Source organism: Cebus imitator, unplaced genomic scaffold (assembly GCF_001604975.1).
Source record: "Cebus imitator isolate Cc_AM_T3 unplaced genomic scaffold, Cebus_imitator-1.0 Scaffold223, whole genome shotgun sequence".
NCBI lineage: Eukaryota > Metazoa > Chordata > Mammalia > Primates > Cebidae > Cebus > Cebus imitator.
In genome coordinates this window covers 247079-248671 of record NW_016107538.1, presented here as the reverse complement: position 1 = coordinate 248671, position 1593 = coordinate 247079, and the positions used below count along the sequence as shown (strand labels likewise).

The 1593-nt window shown below is 56.6% G+C and overlaps 1 protein-coding gene across 6 annotated transcripts in view; it reads right to left on the bottom strand.

Moving 5' to 3' along the window:
- Window positions 1-1593, bottom strand: part of ZNF232 (zinc finger protein 232) — an 11020-nt gene extending 9427 nt beyond the window's left edge. For 2 of the 6 annotated variants that reach the window (XR_005195189.1, XM_037727212.1), the window contains exon 1: window positions 1052-1576. Coding sequence is in view for 4 of the 6 variants with exons in the window: in XM_037727212.1 (XP_037583140.1) it covers window positions 1052-1074 (23 nt within the window). In the remaining 2 variants the exon portion in view is untranslated. Of the gene's footprint in view, window positions 1-1051 lie in introns of all 6 variants that reach the window. The other 4 variants (XM_017496714.2, XM_037727211.1, XM_037727210.1 and 1 more) reach the window with 4 other exon arrangements.

Sequence of the window (1593 nt, the reverse complement as noted above, 5' to 3'; positions counted from 1 at the left end):
GTAGAGACGGGGTTTCACCATGTTGACCAGGATGGTCTCGATCTCTTGACCTCGTGATCCACCCGCCTCGGCCTCCCAAAGTGCTGGGATTACAGGCTTGAGCCACCGCGCCCGGCCGAGGGCTTCAATATTTAAAGGGGAGAAAGCTGGCAGGAGGGGAAGAAGGAGAGAAGTGGAGGGAGGGTAGGTAGTAAGATAAGTGGCCACATTCTTGTGAGGATTTGATTAGAGCTCAAGGATTTGATTAGAGCTCACTGAATCCACATGTTGCACGTGCAAAGAGGAATTCAATTATGATTTTGTCTCGTGCATAAGACAAAGTAGACATAGAGGAAGAAGTCAAATATGCTTTGTCTCTGGGTGAGTGGAGGGCGATTTCTAGTCTTGTCTGGTGAAGATGGGCTGTTCATTTCCATTACCAGGTCATCTGGGGTGTTACGTGGCTTTCTATCTTGCACTTATCGGTTTAGGAACAAAAGGAAAAGCAGTTTGTTTGTTTTTTCCGTGACTCCGTTTCCAAGCTTAACTTTTTCCTTGGCATAGTAAGTTTGGGATCCCGAGATTTTATTTTCCGTTCACACAGGGAATGAGGTGGGACGCACCAGTAGCCACGAAAGGAGCACAAACGGGGACTGCTGGCAGAAGACAAAGGAGACGCGAAGAAAAACGCAGATCCCATGTCTCCCAGGGTGATGCCCAGAGGCGCTGGCCCCAGCATCAGAACTTCTCTATCCCAGCCTTGGGCAGGTGCCCTCCCAGGAGCCTGGGGTGGGGGCTGTCGTCCAGGCCAGGTACAACTCCTCCTCCCACCCTTTACCCCTTTATCCAGGGATCTCGAGAAAATAGAAGAGGGACATCAAGACCCCCCTCCACGGCACGTGACGCAACGCGGACAGCGCGGCGCGGGCACCATGGGCCACCCAAACCCCTCTCCACACACACCCGCGGAGCTGCCTGCCAGGCCTGCTCACTGCAGAGCTGCTGCTGCCTGCGGGACGGGCAAAAGCCAGTCCGCGAGGTGGACCTCTGGCAAGCCGCCGCCAACACTCACCTCACAGGACCAGGAGGTTCCATCGGGGCGCTGCCACGAACCGCGCCACTTCCAGCCCTCACCCCAGCTGTGAGTTTGCGCCTGCGCAGGTCTCAGCCTCGGCCTCCATCTCCCAGAAGCCTCCGCGCCGCCAGCTTTCGCTCGCCGACTCGGACCCAGGCGCGTGGGCGCTGCAGCCGGGTTGGGAAGCCGGGAACCGGTTCCTGGACGTGAGCGGAGCAGGAAAGAGCGCGCCGCCTGCACATCTGGACTGGCGCAGCCGGGTGCCTGGGAGGACCCTGGGAATTGCAGTCCTTGCGCAGGTGGAGAGCGAGCCCTTGTAAGCGGGTGACTGCACCAAGTTTGGCGAGTCTCTTATGGAATTGTACCTTTAACAGGCGGTGCTGGCGGACAGAGGTCAGAGAAATTCTGGCCTTGTACATGGCCTGTGGTAACACTTCTATATGTTCTGTTTTCCAGTTACCTGTTCCCAGACCTGATGAGAGGGGTCACAACTGAGGAAGACGGTCCCCTTCGTACTTCCTAACCACCGGCCTATACAA